This window comes from Canis lupus, chromosome 31, assembly GCF_011100685.1.
Source record: "Canis lupus familiaris isolate Mischka breed German Shepherd chromosome 31, alternate assembly UU_Cfam_GSD_1.0, whole genome shotgun sequence".
In the NCBI taxonomy this organism is placed as follows: Eukaryota; Metazoa; Chordata; class Mammalia; order Carnivora; family Canidae; genus Canis; species Canis lupus.
In genome coordinates, this window is record NC_049252.1 from 27,820,193 (window position 1) to 27,841,655 (window position 21,463).

At 47.9% G+C, this 21,463-nt stretch overlaps 1 protein-coding gene across 11 annotated transcripts in view; it reads left to right on the forward strand.

The window, feature by feature from the left end:
* The window catches only part of EVA1C (eva-1 homolog C), an 80,011-nt gene extending 59,322 nt beyond the window's left edge, over window positions 1-20,689 (forward strand). For 5 of the 11 annotated variants that reach the window (XM_038581365.1, XM_038581357.1, XM_038581355.1 and 2 more), the window contains 4 exons: window positions 1,165-1,308; window positions 9,815-9,895; window positions 11,304-11,393; window positions 19,631-20,689. In XM_038581365.1, the coding sequence (XP_038437293.1) occupies window positions 1,165-1,308; window positions 9,815-9,895; window positions 11,304-11,393; window positions 19,631-20,007 (692 nt within the window). In that variant the 3' untranslated portion in view covers window positions 20,008-20,689. The remainder of the gene's footprint in view (window positions 1-1,164; window positions 1,309-9,814; window positions 9,896-11,303; window positions 11,394-19,630) is intronic. The other 6 variants (XM_038581358.1, XM_038581360.1, XM_038581361.1 and 3 more) reach the window with 4 other exon arrangements.
* The last annotated feature ends 774 nt before the right edge of the window (window positions 20,690-21,463 follow it).

A 21,463-nucleotide genomic window follows, 5' to 3' on the forward strand; every position in this document is an offset into this window, starting at 1 on the left:
TGATGCTAGCCCACTTACTGTGGTGTTTCTGCCTCTCTGTCTTGCTCGCCTCTACCCAATTCATGCACTTTCCCCCGTGACCGAGTCCCTCTGCCCCATAAAGCCTGTCGTGACCACTGTGGTCCATGCCGATCGCTCCTGTCTCCGACCCCAGCACCTCTTGTCCTGGCCACGTACTGCTGACACTCACCCCCTGTTTCACATTGTCAGACATCAGGTCCCACATGTGGGTTTTGTCTCCAGCTCCAGCGCACCCTGCGAATCCAAGATAGACTTCTTCTGACTTGTTTTTCCTGACAGCACATGACACCCCCTGTGCCTCACCTCTGTACATGTTAGATTAATGTTTGCTCGTTGTGATGGCATTGTGGCAGGTGCTGAAAAACATGTCCTCATGTCTCTTAGTTCATCTCATTCATTCGTTCATTATTTTCTAGGTTTCTGCACCTGGCCAGGATGTGGGAATTAGATGACAAACAAGATGGAAAGAGTCCCTGTCCTCTTGGAGCTTCTGTTCACGTAGGGGTGATGGATTCTCGAAATAGACAAGTAGGGGTGCCTGGGTGGCTCAGTCGATTAAGCAAGCGTCTGACTCTTGATTTCAGGTCGTGATCTCAGGGTCTTAAGATCAAGCCCTACTGATCTGGCTCCATGAGCAGCATAGATCCTGCTTAAGATTTTCTCTCTTCTCCCTCTGTACCTCCCCTCCGCTCGCATGCTCTCTCTCCAAAATAAACGAAAACAAACAAATAAATAAAAATATTTTAAGGAGTGGTAAGAAGCATAAAACATAAAAATCTTCATATTTTGCCTATTCTGTATGCAGGGCTAGTTATATAACTTGCAGGGCTTGATGGAGAATGAAAATGTAGGACCCCTTGCTCAAAGATATGTGAGAATTTCCAGATGGTGACAGCAGGGCGTCAGCGTAAGCTCAGGGCTGTCCTAGCACATGTCAGGAGGCCCACTCTGCCTGTATGGTACTTAGCCCATATGATAAAGCATCTTGAGTATTTTAATGAGACATAAAATGATCCCAGAAACTATCTCCATGAGCTCTGAAATCCAGCTCGGTGTTGTTACTTACGTAAAGTAGCATAAGCTACACGGTAGCCAGATACGGATGCAACATAAAATTTCTTGTTGATGTTCCCTGCCTTTCAGACTGCTTGTCTTACTCAGCTTTGCAAGTATTATCCAGGAGGTGCTATGGGAAGCAGAGATGCAAAATCACGGTCAACAATCACCATTTCGGGAGCCCCTGTCTGCCAGGAGTGAAAAAATACCTCACTGTCACCTATGCCTGTGGTAAGAAACTGCTCGAAGTTCGTTGCCTCTTTGGGAGGTGAGGATCATGGGATCAAAAGGCATTTTAATGCGACAAACCAAACGATGCTACTCCTGAAACTGTGTTTGTCCTACACAGTATCCAACAGTACCTTTTAAAATCCTTTATTTCTGTGTATGGGGTTCACATTAGATAAGCAATACGAGTTCTTCGGTCAAAATTTGTCTTAAAGGGTCTTTTAGCCATCAGGTTGGCAGCAAATGGGAAGAGTAGGAAAATAATAAGCAGGGGCAGCCCGGGTGGCTCAGCGGTTAGCACCGCCTTCGGCCCAGGGCCTGATCCTGAAGACCCAGAATCGAGTCCCGCGTCGGGCTCCCTGCATGGAGCCTGCTTCTCCCTCTGCCTCTCTCTCTCTCCTCTCTCTCTCTCTATGTCTCATCTGAATAAATTTTAAAAATCTTAAAAAAAAAAAAAGAACAAGCAAATGAGAGAAGAGTGATTTTAATCTGGGTGCTTAGGAGGCTCTGAAATTTACGGGGTGTGTTATTCAAGCTCACAGAAGTGTTGTATGGCTCCTGGTTAACCTTGCAGCCTTGGTTTGAGGCTCTAAATGACTAACTCTCTCTGCTGCCAACAACCATTTTATCTGCATACCCACAGCAGTGAGTCAACGGATCAAATGCTCACCCGAAAACAATTAAAAATGTTACACGACAGCATGACTTGGTTCTCCCAGTGTCTTCAAACAAGAAAATGAAATGCCTGGTTCATTAGAGCCCAAGTTTAGAGAGCTACCTAAAAATGAGTCGGCACTAATTAGTCTCTGAGGGTACCGTGGATTTCTGGTTGGTGGGCCTGACATGTGGACCGTTGATATTGAAATGATCGTAAGAGCAAAAGGAGAGCAAAGAGAACCGTATCTAAAACAAAACAAAACAAAAAACCCGATGTCTGTGCCCGTGGAAACCGCTCCTCCTCCCAGATATCCCCATTTTTTTTCTTTTGGTAGCAGCTTGATTGAGATGTAATTCACAGGTCACCCGGTGCACCTGTTACAGCACACAAATCAAAGGTTTTAGAATTGGATTCCAGAATTTAGTTTCAGTCACAGGATGTACCCCCATCACTGCAGTTAACTTAAGAACATTCTCATCATCCCCCAAAGAAATCTCACGCACTTTAGCTGTCGGCATCCGTCCACTTCCACCTCCCCAACCCAGGCAACCATCAGTCAGCCCTCAGGCTTTAGGATTTGCCTCTTAAACAGCTCATAGAAGTGGAATCATGCAGTATGTGGTTTTTTGGGGCCGGCACTTCTTTACGTAGTGTTTCCGAGGTACATCCATGTTGTCGCTTGTGTCAGTACTTCCTTCCTTTTTGTGGTCTAATAATATTCTGATGCACCCCCAGCCTTTTATATCCTGAGCTAAAAATGTTGTCCTCTGTGGTATCAGGGCTGTAACCGGTACAACGAAGGGGGCTGCATAAATGCATTTCCAGAATAATAGCATAATAGCACCTATTCTGGCACTGCAGGAAGTGTGGTTTTACTTTCCTTCCTGGGCTTCCTTCCTGCTCCCATGCCCAAGCAGCTCTGGGCAGCATCGAGTGTATTCTGGCTGGGGTTCCCACGAGAAGCCACACAAATCACTCTGAAGTTCTAGTAACATCCAGCCTCCCAGCTGAGTGTTGGAGTGTAGCCTGCAAAGAGGTGAATTTCCTGGTGTGCCTGCAAGAATGAGGGGACAGCCCTAGGGCTGGGGCTTTTTTTTTCTTTTTAAAAAAGATTTTGTTTATTTATCCATGAGAGACACAGAGAGAGGCAGAGGCATAGGCAGAGGGAAAAAGCAGGCTCCCCGTGGGGAGCCTGATGTGGAACTAGATCCCAGGACCCCAGGATCATGACCTGAGCCAAAGGCAGATGCTCAACCACTGAGCCACCCAGGGGCCCCTGGGGCTCTTCTTAGCTGAGAGAGGGTGGGCTCTCAGGGCCTAGAGGTCCTGCTTCAGTTCATGCTTCTTCTCCCTCATTCATTCATTCAGCATGCTGTGGGCAGGTGCTCTGTGTCCAAGTGGCATCAGTGCCAAGAATTGGGTGGTTAGGAAAAAAAAAAAGGCATGGTCCTTGTCCTTGGAATTATCAGGTGAGGGCAAGAGATGGATGCTAAACAAACACACAGGTAAATCTGGCAAGTAGGTCTGGGCAGCCATCGAGGCATGGAGTAGGTAGAGAAGTGCAGAGCTGGTAAGGTCAAGGTGGCATGAAGTAGCCCCAGAATGGCCAAGACCCAGTCTTGTGGGGTCCTGGGTGGAAGTGCAAGTGGAGGGCTTGTGGTGGAAAAATCAGCCCACCATGGTGACTGGACTTTTTTTTTTTTTTACTTTTATTTATTTATTCGTGAGAGACACAGAGAGAGGCAGAGACACAGGCAGAGGGAGAAGCAGGCTCCCTGTGGGGAGCCCGATGTAGGACTCGGTCCCAGGACCCTGGGATCACAACCTGAGCTGAAGGCAGACGCTCAAACACTGAGCCCCCCAGGTGCCCAAGCAGACACTTCCTAATCACCTTCTAAGTGGTTGATGTTTTAAAACTATACTCTCCTTCACCCCCGGCCAGATGGCTCTTTCCTGTGTAACCTGAATCATTAAAACGCGATTTGCAATGTCTGAATATTTTCTAGGTCACCAAATGGGAATGCGGGGTTTTACATTTTTAAAAAATTTCTCCCACCCGATGTGGAAGACCGAGGATGTCAATAGTTTCTGAGGGAATCTGCCCTAGTTAGCACTCTTTGGCTGTGAGTGAAGGAACCAATTTGAGCTGGTTTAAGTCAAAAAGGGGTTAGATAGGTGGGTTACAGGTGGCAGGAAGGCCATGGAAGCCAGGACAGGGCAGCAAGTCCTCAGGGAAGGGCTGACACCGAAGCTCCAAGGTCATGGCAAACCTCTGGCATCTCTGCTCTCATGGCTCTTCTGCTTCCTTATTCTCTCTCTCTCTCTCTCTCTCTCTCTCTCTCCTGCACACAGCATCCCTGTGAGCCTGAGCTGAATGGCACATGGCCACCCCCTCATATGTCCCATTTCTAACAATCATGGAGACGTGCAGTCTGACAATCTTAATCCCAAATTTCTACCAGAAAGATATTTAATTGGCTGGGCTGGGTCAGGTAAGCCCCCCTGCCCCCTCTTTTTGATCTGCCCTGGACGGAGACCATGTGACATGGGTTCCTAGAGAGGGCCCCAACCAAGCCTCTACCCAAGTCAAGATGCTCCTACGTAAGAGGGTCAGGGAAGAACCACCCCATAGATGTCTACTCCAATACCCTGCTTCTAACTCCAGCAGCTGGTCCAGATTTGCTATTCTACCCAGATTTGCTGTTCCCCTAAGTCCACACAGGGGTGAGGACACCCCACTCCAAGGGTGGGGGGGCAGAGGTGCATTAGGAACAAGTATTGGACGTCAAGCTCTAGGTCCTCTTTTTTTTTTTTTTTTTTTAAGATTTTACTTATTTATCCATAAGAGACAGAGAGAGGGAGAAGCAGGCTCCATGCAGGGAGCCTGACGTGGGACTCAATCCTGGGTCTCCAGGATCACGCCCTGGGCTGAAGGCGGCGCTAAACCGCTGAGCCCCCCGGGCTGCCCTAGTCCTCATTTCTATAGGAACACATGCCATCCGTCTCTAGTATGACCCAGGCAGTGGGGCAGGGATGCCTCACCCACAGTAACCCTGATTGCGCCTTATGGTGGGGGGGGCAGGGGAAATTACAGTGGGCAGTATGATCTCTGCTCTGGGGACTTGGGGGACCAGGAGGGCTTCCTGCGGGAGGTGGCATTAGAAGCAAGTGAGACCAGGTGGGGGGGAGTCAGCAAAGTGAAGGCAGTGGGAGGGGAGGGCAGGCTAGGCTTTTAGCCAAGGGCGCTGGAGAGCCCTGGACAAGTGGTCTCAGGGGACATAATCAGTTTGCATTTAAAAAAAAACACTCCGGGGATCCCTGGGTGGCGCAGCGGTTTGGCGCCTGCCTTTGGCCCAGGGCGCGATCCTGGAGACCCGGGATCGAGTCCCACATCGGGCTCCCGGTGCATGGAGCCTGCTTCTCCCTCTGCCTGTGTCTCTGCCTCTCTCTCTCTCTGTGACTATCATGAATAAATAAATAAAATCTTAAAAAAAAAAAAAAACACTCCGGGGGATCCGTGCGTGGCTCAAGCAGTTTGGTGCCTGTCTTTGGCCCAGGGCATGATCCTGGAGTCCCGGGATCGAGTCCCGCATCGGGCTTCCTGCAGGGAGCCTGCTTCTCCCTCTGCCTCTGTCTCTGCTTCTCTCTGTCTTTGTGTCTCTCATGAATAAATAAATAAATAAAATATTTTTTTTAAAAAGTAAAAAAGACCCTTCCTCCCTATTTTATAGAGCTTCATTTAATCCTGGCTCTCTCTCCCACCTGGCTTAGGCAGGGCAGAGGATTTCCGCATCTCTGCGGAGCCCTGGGGCGTGATTCAGGCTGTGGGCCTCTTGCTCTTCCCACTGCAGGCTGCACGTCTGGCAAATGTCAGACCGCTCAGCACAGGGCACACCGACCGGCTGGGATGCATCACTGCACTGCTCCTCTTCAGCGGTTTGCTAAATGAGGTCCCCTCTGTGTGTGTGTTCCCTCCAAGCTTAACCACGAGCCTCACTTCTTGGACATGCTGGCTTCAGACTTTCCTCCTAATAGGATAAGCCGGACCAGGAAAACTCAGCTCCGCCCCTCACATCTGCAGGGAGGGATCTCTCCGTGTCCACAGCCGCTAGTACTCCAGGGTCACCAAGACACAGGCACGGCCAGCATCCCCACCCTGGTCACTCCTGAGAGGCACAGAAACACGTGGACCTCAGCCTAGGGGCTCCCGGCTCCTCCCAGGAGAGGGGGCAGACAGGTGGGTGCCAGGATTGGCAGATAGGAAGGATGGTGGTCCCAAGATTTAGGGCCAAGGGGAACAGGTGCCAGGATTTGGGGGCAAGGGGAATGGGTGCCAGGATTTGGGGAGAAGAGGGATGTAGTAACAGAATTTGGGAGACAAGAGGGATGTGGTGCCAGGGTGTGAGGGCACCGAGATAGGAGGTGCCAGAATTGAGGACAGGCAGGATGGGGATGTGCCAGGATTTGCAGGTGCTCATGCAGTCTGGGCTCCTCCTGAAAAGGAGGGGAAGTCAAGCAGAGACATCGTGCTTGTCTCTGACACGAAGAATCCTTTGGGGCGCTACGTTCAACCTGTGGAAACTTCTTTCTTAACATCTGCACTGACCCACGCTTGGCACAGAGATTTATATGGGGGCCGGGGGAGTAGAAAAGAAAAGAAGTCGAGGTGGGTGCCTTGCCCCAATTCAGCGAGTCACCTCTGGTTTTACCTAAACAGACTCTCAGGGACAGATTTCCGAGTGGAAATCACTTTGTCATCTTTCTGATCCTCTATCCAGTTCCTGAAAGGCTGAGCGTCCCATGGACCCCAAAGCATCAGGGAAAGATCGAGGGCACGTGTGCGCAAGACCAGGCGCGGAGGGGCCACATCTTCCTAGGGGAGCGGTGCGTCTCGGAGCCTCAGTTGTCCCGTCTGCAGGAATGGGGATGCTACACAGCTTCACAGGGGCCCCGTGGACACTGCACAAAATGTCCTGGTTAAGCATGAGCCCGGGGCCCGACGTATTGAGAGCTCCGTGAATAATGGTCGCTGGTCTTTTTACAAACGCATCTAAAAATGGAGAAAATAATAAATAAATAAATAAATAATAAATAAATAAATAAATAAATAAATAAATAAATAAATAAAAAAAAATGGAGAGAGGCAGGTCTGAGGGGTGGTAGTAAATTGCGCCCCAGCCCCATCTTCATCCTTGAAACAAGGAGATGGAGGAATCTGACAGGTGCATTGACACCTGTTATTTTCAAGTTCTTAGAGATTCTCCCCCAAGCAGGGCCGTTTGCTGACATGAGCCTGCATCCCACCAGGCAATGGGATGTCTGATAAGGGCCTGGTTATTCTGCAAAGCTCGTCTACACTGTCCTTCCTCTCTGAGCTCTTCCTCTTTCCCAGACCACAAGGCCTCTGGCATCTGCAGCGAGCCCAGCCAGTGCAGGCTGCATCCTGACAACAAGCCAGGGGACAGGTGTGAAAGCGGTGCCACCCTGGCAGGAGGGCTTGCTTCTGCCGAGGAATCAGGGGCGTCCTTCTCGGGGTGCAGAATGACCAAGAGGCTGCTTCATCAGAAAGCATTCTGTGGCAACACGATTTCAGCTCTCTGGGGGCGCTGCCCTGGTCCCAGAATCAGTGATGTGCTGGGCTCAGCCGAAGGGTGTCCCTCGGGGTCCCTGGACAGCTTCCACCCCTCCCGTCACCATCACCTTACAGCCCTGCGTGTGACTCTCCCTGCCGATGGGCACGAAGGCGCCAGGGTCTCCGCGCACGGCAGGTGCACCATTTAGGAATGCTCTCTGGTTATTGATCCTGGGACACCCCCGAAAGAAGTTAGTTTGAAAAAGGAAATGAGGTTTTCTTGCTGCGGAAGGTGTCTTATCAGTTCTTTTAAAAAATTCAGTTCAGCTGAACTTGCGAGGTGTGTGTTGGCTCACTGTTTCCTGTTGCCACTTCTCCAGATACCAGCTGGGCTAAAGAACAAACAAAAATAAATGATTTTCTGCAGCAAAAATATTTGGTTTCCTACCCCTTCTCCTGGCTGGCTGTGGTGCGCTTGGCCTTCAGAATTCTTTTTTTTTTTTTTAAGATTTATTTATTTAGTCATGATATATATATATATATATATATATATATATATATAGAGAGAGAGAGAGAGAGAGAGAGAGAGAGAGAGAGAGAGAGGCAGAGACACAGGCAGAGGGAGAAGCAGGCTGCATACAGGGAGCCCGATGCGGGACTCGATCCCGGGACTCCAGGATTGTGCTCTGGGCCAAAGGCAGGCGCCAAACCGCTGAGCCACCCAGGGATCCCCCCTCCCCCCTTTTTAAAGATTTTATTTATTTATTCATGAGACACACACACAGGCAGAGACACAGGCAGAGGGAAAAGCAGGCTCCATGCAGGAACCCCGATGTGGGACTCAATCCCAGGACCCCAGGATCATGCCCTGGGCTGAAGGTAGGCCCTAAACCTCTGAGCCCCCCAGGGATCCCCCTTCAGAATTCTTGCTTTGCCCTCCACGTGCTACCATCCCGTCTACTTTACCAGGGGCATCTTGAGATGAGATGGCTTATTCTTTAGGTCCATTTGCTAGAATCTTTAACCATCTCCCCAAAGTGTCTTTTACTCTGCCCTCTTCTCTTCTTTCTGTTGCTCTTAAAATACCTAGAGCATCATTCTTGCACGCAGCCCTGGAATTCTCTTCAGGCCCATTAAGGAAGCAAGGACTCAGAGCTGTGGGTGCAAAGCAAAGTTGGATCCAGGAAACGTCTGTGGTGGATCCTCAGTTGATTACAGTCATTTTGTTTCACTGTATCTCAGGGAAGTTTATGCTCAGAGTTACAGTGTTGTTGGTTTTTTTTAAATGTTATTTAGAGAGAGAGAGAGAGAGCTTGGGAGTGTGGTGGGGGCCCACTCCGCGCTGAGCGCAGAGCCCCACGCAGGGCTCGATCTCATGACCCTGAGATCATGACCTGAGCTGAAACCAAGAGTCAGACACTCAACCGAATGAGCCACCCAGGCGCCCCTAAAGTTAATAGTGTTATTTGAGCTGTGATTTACATGTCCTAAGGTTCACCCATATTTAGCAAAAACAATCAACGAGTTCTAGTAAATTTACAGAGCTAGCTGCACGACGGCCACTTAATTGTAAAACCCATCCGTAATCCCCAAAGTTCTCTGATACGCATGTGCAGTCATTCCCCATCTCCACCCCTGACTCTAGGGAAGCACTAACTTATATTCTGTCTCTATGCATTTACCTGTTTTGCATATTTCATATTAATGGGATCACACCACGTATGGTCTTTTGTGTCTGGCTCCTTTCACTGAGCATAATGTTTTTGAGGTTCATCCATGTTGTAGCAGGTGCTAGGACTTTGTTCTTTGTTATTGCTAATTATTCTATTGGGTAGATATACCGTATCTTGTTTACTTGTTCTCCAAAATTTTACCTTTCTGGGACATTTGATGCTCACAGAGGTACCATTCATATATGTGTGTGTGAGTGTATCTGACAAGCAGAGTGAGTAATTTATGTACTGATTTGAAAATGGATTTTTTAAAAATCTTATCCTCATTGCACTTAAAAAAATATGTTAAGGGGCACCTGGGTGGCTCAGTGGTTGAGCAGCTGCCTTTGGCTCAGGGCGTGATCCTGGGGTCCTGGAATCAAGTCCCGCATCATGCTCCCCACGGGGTGCCTGCTTCTTCCTCTGCCTATGTCTCTGCCTCTCTCTCTGTGTTTCTCATGAATAAGTAAATAAAATCTTTATTTATGTAATATATATATATATATATATATATATATATATATATAATGTACAATGTATTTAAAATATTTCTCTTTTGGTTTTTAGTTCCCAAGAACATACTCACAGCGATCGATCCAGCCATTGTTAATCTAAAACCTTCTTTGAAGAAGAAAGATGGTGAATATGGTAATTTTTATGGCTTACTACCAGCATTTCTCTTTAAGTAAAGGTAAACAGCCCCACGTGACCATAGTCGGGTGCCCAGTGGTTGGAATGAAAGGGGATGTCAGGAGGTGAGCTGGAGTTACCAGCTCCGACAATGGCAGTGCTGGGGCGATCGGTTGCAAATGGTGGCCGACTGTGTTGTGTTTCAAATTATAAGTGGAATAAATCCTCCTTCCATTCCCCTCCGATTTCTTAACAAAATATCACTTGGAAAAGGAGATCTGCTCAGAAACAGATTTGGGGCTCTTGGATTATATGATGATCTTGTTGGAAAGATGACTCCACCGGGAACCTGGGTGAGCCAGACCCAGGCTGGACCTGAGGGCCTCCAAACACATGCCACCTCCACCCTCGGTTTTCACTGGGCTCTTGTGAATAGGAGGGGGATGAACATTTTTGTGTGTTAGTGTGTGTGTTGTTTTTTTTTTTAATCAAATCTAGAATGGAATTCAGACCCTTGGGGCTCCTAATGGAAACTCCCAGGTTGCTGTAGAACATCTAAGATATTGCACTTAGTGTGTTCAGAGGTTGTTTTATGTTACTTTTATTACATATTTGAGGTCTTTGGGCCCTAAGTATAAGATTAAATATTCTTGACGTGGAAAATAAGAAAGCAGCAAGAAATAGAACTCGCCCCTCATCTCAAAGCTTGACGATAACTATTGTTAATGCTCTGTTCTTCTGGTTCCCCTCAAGCCTGCTCTCTGCCAGGCTCTGCATCTCCCAGCCTGCTGCTCTTTCTAACAGGGTTCCCCCCTCGACCCCATGAATATCCTGGTCCCCCAGCAGTGGAGGCCCAAGAGCTCTGGGCCACCTTTTCTTAGACCTGCCTGACATCCTATGGGGCCGCCAGAACTCTCAGGCTGCCCATCAGGAGCTCACTGAGCTCTAGCACAGCAGTGTAACCAGGCATCTGAAACCAGACCTGCCCTGCATTTTGCTGTTATTTCCAAAAAAGTAGCCCTGCACAATCTCCCTCCATAATGTCCCCTCCCATCTCATCAATGGTCAATAGCACACACAGAAGCTCTGTGATTAGGTAAACCTTTATCATGCCTCCCAGAGGTATGATGAGTCTGTTGCTCTTAGGATGGGAAAATCCATTTGTCCCCTTCTGTAGTAGGGTGGATGAGTGGCCCTTGAAGTTGGAACCAGCACATTTTAGAAATTCTAAATCCCTGGTATCATTTAATATTTTCAGAGACTATTTACTAAATGCTTTTCCTGGCTTAGCTTTCTGTAATTCAGTCAGAGGCCCATTTATTTGATTTCTGTGACTTTTTATTTATTATGGCAGTCCTGGGCTGGGAGCAGAAGGCATACTGTGAACAGTTGTCATTAATCGGTTTTGCGTTTTGTTATGAAACAGGTATAAACTTTGACCCAAGGGAACCGACGCTTCTGAGGAAAGATGGAGTTATTGTTAGCAATTCTCTGGCAGCATTTGCTTACATTAGAGGTAGGTCAATGGATCGAAGCTTCCTAGAATGCTAACGGCTTTACTGAGGTCTTACTAACAGATGTGATGCTTAATTATAAGAGCTAAAGAAAAAGGACTTTAAGTTTGACTCAGCAGCTGGGGGCTTGCTAAGATCTGGGAAAACAGAGGCCTGGACTCAGATACGGTTCCAGCCAGGCTACGCACGAGAGAACACACATGGGGAGGAGGCAAACAGATAAAGTCACACGCCCAGGAGTTGGGTTCCATGAGTATTTTCTGCTTTGAAAAGTAGGAACCCGAGGAATGCATTCCCCAGCTCTCAAAATTTGGGAAGGGCAGAGGATTATTGAATCCCACCCTTGGCTGGAAGAAAATGGAGTTAAAAGATCACTTAGTAAACAAAATGGGTCATGCTCTGCAAAGGCAGCGTCCCCTCCTGAGTCACCAGCATTACTTCTCATGGTTGCCAAGTTTTCCCTGATAATCCTCCCCCCAAGGATCAGTCAGAAGCAGCCCTCCTTACCTGCAGGGCCAGAACTGCTCGTCAGTGAGGGGATGGCACCTACCATCTTTCCTCACCTGCCCTGTCTGCTCACCTTAGCGTAGACCGGATTTTTGAAGTGTCGACTCTGCAAGTTTCGGCAATGCACGCCTGACTCTGTTCAGGGAGGCCAAAACCTCTGAGGCCTTTGGTTAGATTGGTGCTAATATACTGCATTATGGCATTACTGTTCATGGCGTGCCAGGGCCTTCCTCAGAGGAAAATAAAGGTGTAAAGAAACAGCCCAACACAGGAGATCGAAAGTCTTGGGATCCTCTGCGCTTCCATCGTCTTTCCACATCCATAGTCTTCCTGAGTGTTTGTGGTGTCATTGTTGGCTTCCTCTAAAAATCTAAAAATTTGAAGGGAGAACCCTTCAAATCACTTCAAGCACACTTCCATTTGTTGCTGTTCCTGATAACATGCATGAGGTCTTTCCCTTCCTTATGTATAAAAGTGGAGTGTGCCTGAGGTAGAAAACACAGGAAGGAGGCAAGAAATAGAACTCCCCCCTCATCTCAAGGCTTAAACATAACCATTGTTAATGTTCTGTTCTTCTGGTTCCCCCACACCTGCTCTCTGGCAGGCTCTGCATCTCCCAGCCCACCACTCTTTCTAACAGGGCTCCCCACTCTGGACCCCATGAATATCCTGGTCACCCAGCAGTGGAAGCCCAAGAGCTCTGTGCCACCCTTATCAGAGTTCAGAGATGTAAGGATTTTTATTGTCAAAAATAACCCCATATTTTCAAAGTCTCTGGATTGCCCCCTGGAGGAGAAGCATCATGAACATCCTCCAGGGAATAATGATTAACCAGAAGCAAAGATGAATTTGCTCGTTGAGCTGTGGCCATGCTGGGCCTCATCAGTTCTTCTTGACAACTGGGTTGGTCAGCTTGGGCCACCATGACAAGACACTGTAGGCTGGCAGCTTCAACAGCAGAAATTCATTTTCTCACCATTCTGGAGGCTAGAAATCAAGGTACCAGCAGAGTCAGTTTCTGGTGAGAGTTCTCTTCCTGGTTTCTAGACAGCTGCCTTCTCATATGAGAGGGAGAAAGAGAAATAGAGAGATAGAGACAGAGACAGAGGAGGGGGAAAGAGAGATTAAGGGAGGAAGGGAGAGAGAGGAAGAGAGAAGGACGGAGGGAGGGAAGAAAGGAAGGAGGGGGAAATAGGGAGAGAGAATGCTCTCGGCATCCCTTCTTTTCTTTTGAAAAAATTATTTATTCATGAGAGACACACAGAGAGAGAGAGAGAGGCAGAGACACAGGCAGAGGGAGAAGCAGGCTCCATGTAGGGAACCTGATGTGGGACTCGATCCCAGGGCCCTAGGATCACACCCTGAGCCAAAGGCAGATGCTTAACTGCTGAGCCACCCAGGCGTCCCATCCGGCATCCCTTCTTATAAAGACACTGATCCTGCTGGATCAGGGACCCACCTTTAATAACCTCACTTAACCTGAATTACCTCCATATAGGGCCTATCTCCAAATATGTTGGAGGGTAAGCCTTCAACATATGAATTTGGGGGGGATGCAATCTAGTCCATAGCAAAGACCCTGAGCAAGAGGACTCTGTTCTCCCATTCTGCACATAGAGAAGCTAAGGGTCCTAAGAGTTGAGCCATTTGCCTGAGGCCACAGTGTGGACACCAGCGCGGCCACGATTCAGACTCAGCAGATCCAAGACCCCTGCTCTGGTTTCTCTGACAAAGGATGCCCTTCAGGATCTTGAGGGATGGACGTCATCTGAATTACTCCCTTCCATCCTTGGCTGTCCTTTTGCATACTCATTACTCCCAGAAATCATACGAAGGATTTATTCATTAGCACCCATCTCTCTGCTAGACATTAACATCTTAAGGGAAAATGTTTGTTCCTTAGTTATTTGTCACACCCAGGGCCCAGGACAGGCGGGCACAGGATGCATGCCCAGTTGGTAGCTAATAGATGAGTAGATGATGAATCTTCATGTGGTGTCATGAGCTGTCCTGCATCTTATTATCACCCCGTGTTTGCTATTTATAGGTAGTCAAAGAAATGCAAGGACTTCATAGCCTGTTACTTGGTTTTATTGAGGATTGATTAGGCACATCCATCCCCAAAAGGCATGAGGAGGAGGCTTGTCTGAAGAAGAAGCCACCACCAGGAGCAGCTGGAGCTGAGAGTGAGCAGGGCAGGTTCTGGAAAAATCAGCTTCATATTCAGTAGATTGGGTGAATCCAAAAGGACATTTCCCCAGGTCGGGCTACAAGTGGCTTTGACACATTGGCACTGTCACATACACATGGGGGACAAGTGGACTGGAAACCAAAACCAAGGAGCTTGTCCCAGGATTTTAGAACACAGGGGTTGGCAAAATGGGCATGAGAATGTCCAGGGGTCTCTGACACCCAGATTTCTCTTTTGGCCATTTCAGTGACCTGTAAAACTGTCCCCAATAGTGAGACATTGTTTTAGCCATGTTTGAACTTTACCCTTATCCTAACCATGTAGACCTTGATCCTTCTAGAATCTAGATCATGGGTTTGAAGGAGCCCATAGAAAGATTCTGAAATTAGAGAAACAGAAAGGAGTGTGTGTGTGTGTGTGTGTGTGTGTGTGTGTGTGTGTGTGTTGGGTTTGGGGAAGGCAGCTTATTAGCTGGCTCAGCTATCAGACCCTAGCAGACTGTGCTTAAGGAGCCTTATTTGGACAATCTTGCTCAGAACCTGACTCTCTCTACCTAATAAGTATTTCACTGACATCTGCTTGTTCTGTGTGTTTAGCCCACATCTACCTGCAAGCATGACTTTGGTGTCCTAATATTTCTGTCACTTGCCTCTAGTGCTGTCTTTGGCCCCCTGGGAGAGCTTGCTGTGGACTGTCTGGGTGCACGGGTTACCTGGGGTAACTAGGGTAGCTGGGGTCACGGGTCAGAAAGCAGAGCTTCTCCTGAGATGCGGAGGCATCGTTGTTTTATATGAAAGGAATTCTAGGCCACCAGACAAACCCACATTGAAATAGAAGCATAATAACACATTCCAAAGTCAGAGTTACATGATCCCCTGTCAGGGAGGATGATTGGAAATCAGCACCGCCTTGTCACATAGGTGTGGATTCTGATGTGTTCCCACGGTCTCTAATCTCTGGTTCCGTGACAGAAAGTTATGATCACATCCATCAGCACTGTCAGACCAGTGCCCAGTCTACTTTGTGCTTTCCCCCAATAGTAGCAGGGCCCCCGGAGGTGGAACCCTGGCCCTGGCCTCTCGGTGTCTTATTTGGACACAGTAAGTTGGAGCTGGAGCTCATGTTGGCTCCAGACCAGAGATCTAAGGGTCAAGGAGCCTTCAAGGCCACAGGCCTCCATTTAGAGAGGTTCCTGTGAACTTACTACGGCTGATGAAATTAAAGTTGTTCAAGTAACCCTGTGATGAACCAGCTGAGGCTGGAGTGAAAACACTATAGATAGCATAGTTTAAGATTCTGTTTAAGATTCTATCTTTCTGGAATTCTGTTTAAGATTCTATCTTTCTGGAATACATAGATAGGAAAGGGGTTAGGAAAGCCTAAAGTGGTCCAATTGATTCTGGAAAAACAGATGATGTGCCCCCAGTGTAAAGCAGGGGGGCTGTGGAGAGGGCCCGGGCATGAGCTTGAGGTCCCAGCCCCATGGTGGCTTTGGACAAGTGACACGGCTGCCTCAGGAGGGTCAGGCCCCTCACCTTCATTTTCCATCAAACTAAGACCTGGTGATTCTGTGGCTTCGAATGAGTTGAGTTCAGATGACTGGGAAGCCTTGCTCCAATGGGCTTTGCTAAGAGTTGCCATGTTTTTCGTCTTTGATCACTGGCTCTCATGGTGTAGACGTGGCCTAGAGACCGATCTCTTGGCAGGAGGCATACCTGAGCCAGGAGGCACCTAGAATCTGATACGTGAGAAGCTCTCCATGCAATAGAATCCAGACCCTTACTTCCCAGGAGCAGAGGGAGAGAGGAAGAAAGCTAATGGACATTATGGAATCTCCACCCACAAGGCACCAAGCCTCAGACTTTAGATCCACAACCCCTCCTTCCATGCACTCGGCAGGTGTTTGTGTAATCCCTGCTCTACACTGGGTGCTAGGGATTTGGTCAAGAACAAGACAATTGGGCCCCTGCCCTCATGGAGTTTTCATTCTATGGGATGAGAAAGGACAAAACATGCTCAGCGATTTAGTGACATTCCAGATGCTATGAGACCTACTGACAGGGGGACCTGGCCCAACCTGGGGGTGGGGGCATAGAGGTCCAAACGAAAGAGGATAAAAGAATATTCCAAGCAGAAGGATCAGCACGTGCAAAAGCACCAAGGTGTGAAGCCATCTGGCTCCCATGAGGAATGGAGAGAGGCCCGTGTGGCAGGAAAACAGAAATGGAGGGAGGAATGCCTTTGGAGTTGAACTTGGGGAGGAGGGCAGGGGTTGGGTCCTAGCAAGCTTTGTAGGCTATGGTCAAGATTTGATTTTTAGCTTATGAGAAGAGGGGAGCCTTTTAGTGGTGTCAAGTAGGGTGGTGATGTGGTCCAATGTGCATTTTTAAAAAGATTGCAGGGGCTACAGTGGGAAGATGCATGAAAGGGGCATGGGGTGGGGAGGAAATGGAGTAGGGCAGAGGTATCATTCCTGGTTTTCAGATAAGTTTATTCAATCGCAAGGCATCTTAATGAAAATGAAAATACAAGCCACTTGCCAGGAGATATTCACAATATATAAACTGTCCAGTGGTTATTTTTAAGAATATATAGAGACTATATAGAATCTTTCTGTAAGAGGAGAAGTGCAAACAACCCAACACAAAGAAAGGGGGGTACCTGACTTGAGCCAGCATGCTGAGACGAGAGACTACGTAACCATCTGAAGAGGTAGACACCTGAAGAGGTGTAATTCAGGATCAGGGGAAATGAAACTCAAGACCCTAGTGAGATACGATGTTATACCCAGAAGACTGGAAAAAACCTAAAAATCTGCTCCTAGCAGGTGCTCGAAGGAGATGTGGATTTGCAGGATTCCTCTGACACTGCAGCCACCGTGGAAACCATTGGCCATATTTCCTAAAACTGACATCCCTTAAACATCACCCAACTCCCTCCTAGGTCAGGACCCAAGAGAAACACCTGTATGTGCACATGAGGGACATTTATAGGACTGGTGCCGGCTACGGCGCCCACATGGTAGGAACCTGACAATAAGCCAGGTTATATCTCCCAGCAGGGGAGTGAATGAATAAAGCTACAGTAGAGTCAGGACAATGAACTAGAATGACAATAAGGCAACAGCATATTAAGTTAAAAACCCCAAAACATTAGGTCCCAAACACGATCTGTGACATTATACTCTTTTCATAAATGTTTTTGGAATATATAGAGATGCAGTAAACTTATAAAGACACAAGCAGGGGGGTAATGACTGTGGAGTTCAGAGGTAGTTACCTTGTCGGAGGGAAGCTGGGAGGGGGAATGGACAGGCTGTTGTCAAGGCTCGAGAGGTGCCGATTATGGAATTCAAAATTATTCATTAAATAAACCAACATAAAGTAGGAGGACCATGTAGTGACTGATGAGGAGGATGTGTCCTACCCTAAGGATTGTGACTAATTTAATTCAGTTCACCTAGAGTCCTTAGAAAGGAAAGGAAGAAAGGAAGCAGGGAGGAAGGAAGGAGAAGGTAGCCTGCCTGTCTGGGCAGAGCCACATCTTGAGCCCTCCTCTGTCCCCGGCGGGTGAGGACCAGGTTGGCCCACTGCACAGCTGCTGGGAATGCCCGAGCTTCTCAGAGGATAGGAGGAACATGGGTGGGGATGGTTTCTCGGGAGCTAGACCATCATGGGAGTCTTTCTCTCTGGAGCTGGTCCTGTCCTGAACTGTGGGGGGCTGGAAAGAACACAGGTGGGACTCAGTTTCCCCACCCACAGTGCTACAGAGATGATGCCGCAGGCATGGCTGTTGATGAGGCTCAAGGTTTATGTTTTCTGGGGGGGCAGGAGGAGAGGGAAGTGGCTGCCTCCAGAGCCAACAGTAGGGTGCCCCAAGAATGGGGAGATTGGGGAAGACAGAGGCTGGGAGGCTTGGGGCGGGTGGGGTGGGTGCAGCAGGGAGAAGAAGGGGACATCCAAAGAGACAAGAAGGGGGAGTGAAGTCAGAAGTGATGAGTCCACTCCCAGCGGAGGCTGTGATGTGTGGGCAGAGAAGGAGAAACATCTGTCTGGTTGCTTCAGAGCCTCTGGTCTTCCCATCATTTTGTGTTGTTGCTTAATGACTTACTCCCACGTGTCAGCCTCATCCTCATTCCTCCTCCTCACCCAGAAAGGAAAACAGCCCTTCCTTGTCTTGCAAAGGATGCGTGGCTGTGTTTGACCAAATCTTCAAAATACTGGACCCTTAGGAAAAACCTATCATTATTAGTAGCCCTACAAACACACCTCGCTGCCCCTCCCCAAGACACATCCCTTTGAACTCAGACTTCTATGTCCTTTTCTTTTTTAAATATTTTATTTATGCATTCATGAGAGACACACACACAGAGAGAGAGAGAGAGAGAGAGGCAGAGACACAGGCAGAGGGAGAAGCAGGCTCCATGCAGGGAGCCTGATGTGGGACTCGATCCCAGGACCCCAGGATGATGCCCTGAGCCAAAGCCAGATGCTCAACCCCTGAGCCACCCAGGCATCTCCAACTCCTATTTTATATTTTGAGGGAGTATGCTGGATCATTATTTCCCAGAGAGGGAGTGCTCACCCCTTAAGGGGTGCATAATTAAAAGATGGGGGGAGTAATGCACAGTCCTTTCTGTGCTGGGTTAATATAAGGATTAAACCTATTAAGGACTCAGACCTGATTATGTAGTACAAATTAGCATTGTTTCTATTATTATTATTATCATACCATCATTTGGATGTCGGAAAAACTACCAGAACTTTTATTTATATTTATTTTTTAGTCTAAAGAAAAGGAGCTTTGCGATGCCTGGGTGGCTCAGTGGTTGACGTGGCTCAGGATGTGATCCTGGGTTCTGGGATTGAGTCCCACATCAGGCTCTTGCCGGGAAGCCTGCTTCTCCCTCTGCCTGTGTCTCTGCCTCTCTCTCTCTCTGTCTCTCATGAGTAAATAAATAAAATCTTAAAAAAAAAAACAGAGCTTTGCTAACATCTACTATTTTAGTAATTACATAAATATATGTGTGTGTGTATATATATATATATATATATACTTTATCTATAAATTGATTTTTCACAATTTACTCCTGATGGCTAACAGTTTATTGAGCATCTACTATGTGTCCGGAAACATTCAGAGAGTGTTACAGGAATTAACGGTATAACAGGAAGCTGCTATTAGCTCCATTTTCCAGGTGGGGCAACTGAAGCACAGAGGGGTCACATAACTTGGCCCGAATCACACAGCTAGTGAGTAGCACATCACAGTTTGCACTCCGGGGGTCCAGCCGCTGAGGTCCCCTGCCATGTGTCCTCTAATGTACATACCCACATTGACTATCTATGCTCAAAACCTTTTTTTTTTTTTTTAACTGATGAGGGTACAGGATCAGATAGGTGAGGATGGTCTCAAAGACACTGCCCGGGACTGGCATTCTGCATTCGCTGCCGGTTTGGGCAGACCTCTGCTTCTGTGGGACTTTGGATTGGTGACATCTGACAGCTTCCCCCAACTCCTGACCTGTCCTTTCCCCCACAGCCCACCCAGAGAGAGCAGCCCTGCTCTTCGTGTCCAGTGTCTGCATCGGTCTGGCGCTCACGTTGTGTGCCTTGGTCATCAGAGTGTCCTGCGTCAAGGACCTCAGGGATTTGCAGCTGGCGAGGGAGCCCTTGGTGCCAGAAAGTGACAAGGCTGAAGAAGACAGCGAGGATGAGGAGGGGGAGGAGGACTCCTCGGACTCTGACTTTCCAGGGGAACTGTCTGGGTTTTGTAGGACTTCGTATCCCGTCTACAGTTCCATAGAAGCTGCGGAGCTGGCAGAAAGGATTGAGCGCAGGGAGCAAATCATCCAGGAAATATGGATGAACAGTGGTTTGGACACTTCACTCCCAAGAAATTTCGGCCAGTTCTATTGAAAAAGAGATGCGTCTGGATGCAACCACACTTTGTGAGGAGGGAAGGATCCCAAATGCCCCTCTGGTTCTGTTTCACTTGTACCTTCTATGAAGGAGTATTTGTCATGTCATCCAATACTGGTGAAGCCAGAAGCTATTAAAGGGACATTTCACACTGTTTACAGCACATTTCAAAATAAATTGGGAGGGAAGTCTTTGTTTTCTCTATTTATTTAAATTTATTGTTATACATGAATATAGAATGCCCGTTTATTGAGTGCTTGGAATGCCAGGCACTTGGAATGCCAGGCACTGCTCTAGCTGCTTCTCATGTACTAAGTCCTTTACTACACCCCCCCCCCCCACACACACAGCTTCACGAGACAGTGCCATCATCCCATGACAGATGAGTAAACAGGAGGTCCCTCTACTTCCATTAAAAAAAAATTGTATTGATACACAGGACAGCGAGCTTGAATCCTTCCACTGCGTGTTCACTGGCGGTGGATTTTAATCACTAACAATGCTCTTTGTTTAGGACGGGGTCAGCAAAGTTTCTCTTTAAGGGCAAGATAACATTTTAGGCATCGTGGTTCGTGCCATGACTACACAACTCCGCCACCGAAGCTCGCAGGTAGCCATTCGTAGCTAATACACCATGAATGAATGTAGCTGTGTTTCAATAAAGCTTTATTTAGAGACACCGAAATTTCTAACTTGATTTCATTTTCACGTGTCACATATTATTTTTTTTTATCAATCACTTTAAAATATAAAAACCTTCCCTAGCTCACAATATAAATGCCTTTCCTAGCAGGCATTTGCCTGATGTTGTAAATAAAATATGGTCCCCAAGGCCTAAAATATGTACTTACTTGCCCTTGAGAGGAAAAGCTTGCAAATTCCTGATTTAGAATTTAGAGCTGCAGAGCTTCCAGTGGCAAAAGTGGTCAGTCAGCTGACGCAGCAACCCTTGGATCCCGTGGAGTTACCTTTCAAATCATTGCAGGGGAGCAGAAGAAAAAAAAAGGTGAGGAAACAGATTCCTGATGGGAGAAGTGGGGAGGGGTTCCTTTGGACAGCTCCCCCTGGTGGACAGGAAACTGTGGATTGGAATAAGATTTTTTTGTGTTTTGTCCCAGTGGGGCTGAGAGTATAAAAATGATGCTGTTTTATCCATCTCCTATGCCCTCTATGAACGAGCTCTCTGCCTTGTCTTACGTCATCATTACATCCACCCGGCAAGCTGGCATCTGCAGATGAGGAAGCTGAAAGCTGACAGGCTAGTCCTGGGGACCCAGTTCACATGGTAGAAAGTGCTGGAATGGACCTAGCGATGAGGTGATCAGGGAATACTAGCTGTCCCTTCAGGAACCCAAGCAATGCTGGGTACAGAGAAGGCATTTTTCTCTCAGTCGCCCAGGGCCCGAGGGTGAAGAGCCCATCCGAGGAAAGCAGGAAAGGGTGGGTGTGGAGT